Source organism: Rhincodon typus, chromosome 26, assembly GCF_021869965.1.
Source record: "Rhincodon typus isolate 14 chromosome 26, sRhiTyp1.1, whole genome shotgun sequence".
Taxonomy (NCBI): domain Eukaryota; kingdom Metazoa; phylum Chordata; class Chondrichthyes; order Orectolobiformes; family Rhincodontidae; genus Rhincodon; species Rhincodon typus.
This window is the reverse complement of record NC_063357.1, coordinates 1,848,792-1,850,600: the sequence shown is the minus strand read 5'-3', so window position 1 is coordinate 1,850,600 and position 1,809 is coordinate 1,848,792. Positions and strand designations below refer to the sequence as shown.

At 44.1% G+C, this 1,809-nt stretch overlaps 1 protein-coding gene across 1 annotated transcript in view; it reads right to left on the bottom strand.

The window, feature by feature from the left end:
* Nucleotides 1-1,560, bottom strand: part of LOC109924974 (RNA-binding protein 45-like) — a 2,752-nt gene extending 1,192 nt beyond the window's left edge. Inside the window, exon 1 of the mRNA XM_048612322.1 lies at nucleotides 864-1,560. Coding sequence (XP_048468279.1) covers nucleotides 864-1,560 — 697 coding nt within the window. The remainder of the gene's footprint in view (nucleotides 1-863) is intronic.
* Between the last annotated feature and the right edge of the window lie 249 nt (nucleotides 1,561-1,809).

Sequence of the window (1,809 nt, the reverse complement as noted above, 5' to 3'; positions counted from 1 at the left end):
ATCTCCCCTCATCTCACTGACCCCTCTCATCTCACCATCTCCCCTCACTTCACCCACTTCCCTCATCTCACTGACCCCCCACATCTCACCACCTCCTCTCATCTCACTGACATCTTTCACATCAGCGACTCCCCTCGCCTCACTGACTTCCCTTATCTCACTGATGCCCCACATCTCACCACCTCCTCTCATCTCACTGACTCCCCTCATCTCGCCGACACCCCACACCTCATTACCTCCTCTCATCTCAATGACTCCTCTCATCTCACCAACTCCCCTTATTTTACCAATTCCCCTCACCTCACTGACTCCTCTCATTTCCCCAACTCCTCTTATTTCACCAACCCTTCCTTTCTCACCTTGCATTTTACCAACTCCTCTCATCTCACCACCTTCCCCCATCTCACCAGCTGCTCCTATCTCACTGACTCCACTTATTTCTCTGATTGCCCGCACTTCACTGACTCCTCTCATTTCACCACCCCTTCTTTTCCCATCTCGCCCTTCACTGGATCCTCTCATCTCACCAGTTCTTTCTCCAACTCCGATTTCATAGACATCTGTTATTTCACCAATTCCTCTTTTTTCACCTGCCCTTTTCCCACCTCTAATCTCATCAATTCCTCTCAATTCATCACCCCTTTCGTCACCTCTCATTTCACTGGATCCTATTATTTCACTGTTTCCTATCTTACCAGTTCCTCTCATTTCACCAGTTCTTCTTTCTCCCCCTCTCATTTTACCATTTCTTTCTCCACTGACACCTCCTCTCATTTCGTCAACTCCTCTTCTTCCTTCACCTTTCAGTGCACCAATTCCTCTCATCTCACCCGCTCCTGTTATTTTTGCTCCCATTTCACTACTACTTATTTCACTTGTTTCAAAATTGCTAAATTCATGAAAAGGTAACACATTTTGATCTCTCAGAGGACGAAACCCTTGTCTATGTGATAAATTTTCTTTGTCGCTTCTCACACAAATATTCTCAGAGTATGTAAATTTTTTCCTCGGCTCTGCAAGTATTGCCTTAAAAGATGGGTCACAATTTTCAATGGCCTGAGCAGCCTGAGACGGTTTCAGAAATCTCACATAGCCAAAGCCTTTGCTCTCCCCAGTTTTCTTGTTCTTGACAATATTACAGTATTGAATATCTCCAAAAGCCTTAAACTTTTCTCTCAGATCATCTTCTGCATAGGATTTTGGAACCATAACAAAAATCCTAGTCAACTCCTCATCTTCAACATCACGGTGGCTCTTAGATCCTCTGGATTGTGCTATGAACACCTTGATGGGTTTGGTGTCCCCAGTGAGAGTTTTGCCATGCATGTCCTCCATTGCTTTACAGGCTTGCCATGATTTTCTGAACTTCACATAGGCAATACCCTTATGATTTTTGGACTGTTTGTCCCGCACCACCCAAATGTCCTGGATATCGCCAAACAAGGAAAATTTTTCTCTGATTGCCTCCTCAGATATTGATTTGCTGATGACCAGAAAGAGTCGACTATTGGGTGGATGATCGACGTTCAGCACAGGACATGAGCTACCACCATCCTCCATCATTATAAATGTCATGCATACAACGGAGTTGCCCCTGTGTTTTTCATTACCCCACACACACTTCCCCATACTCATTTCTATTTGCCATAGTTTTTCCTACTCATGTAATCTGTCTATGTCTTTTTGTATCTTTCTGGTCCCAACTACACAACTTACTGTGCTTCTTAACTTTTGTCTCTTTGGAAAACTTTGACATATAACACTTCTGTATTGTTGGTGAGGTTGTTGTAGTCTGCTGCTACAGACGTT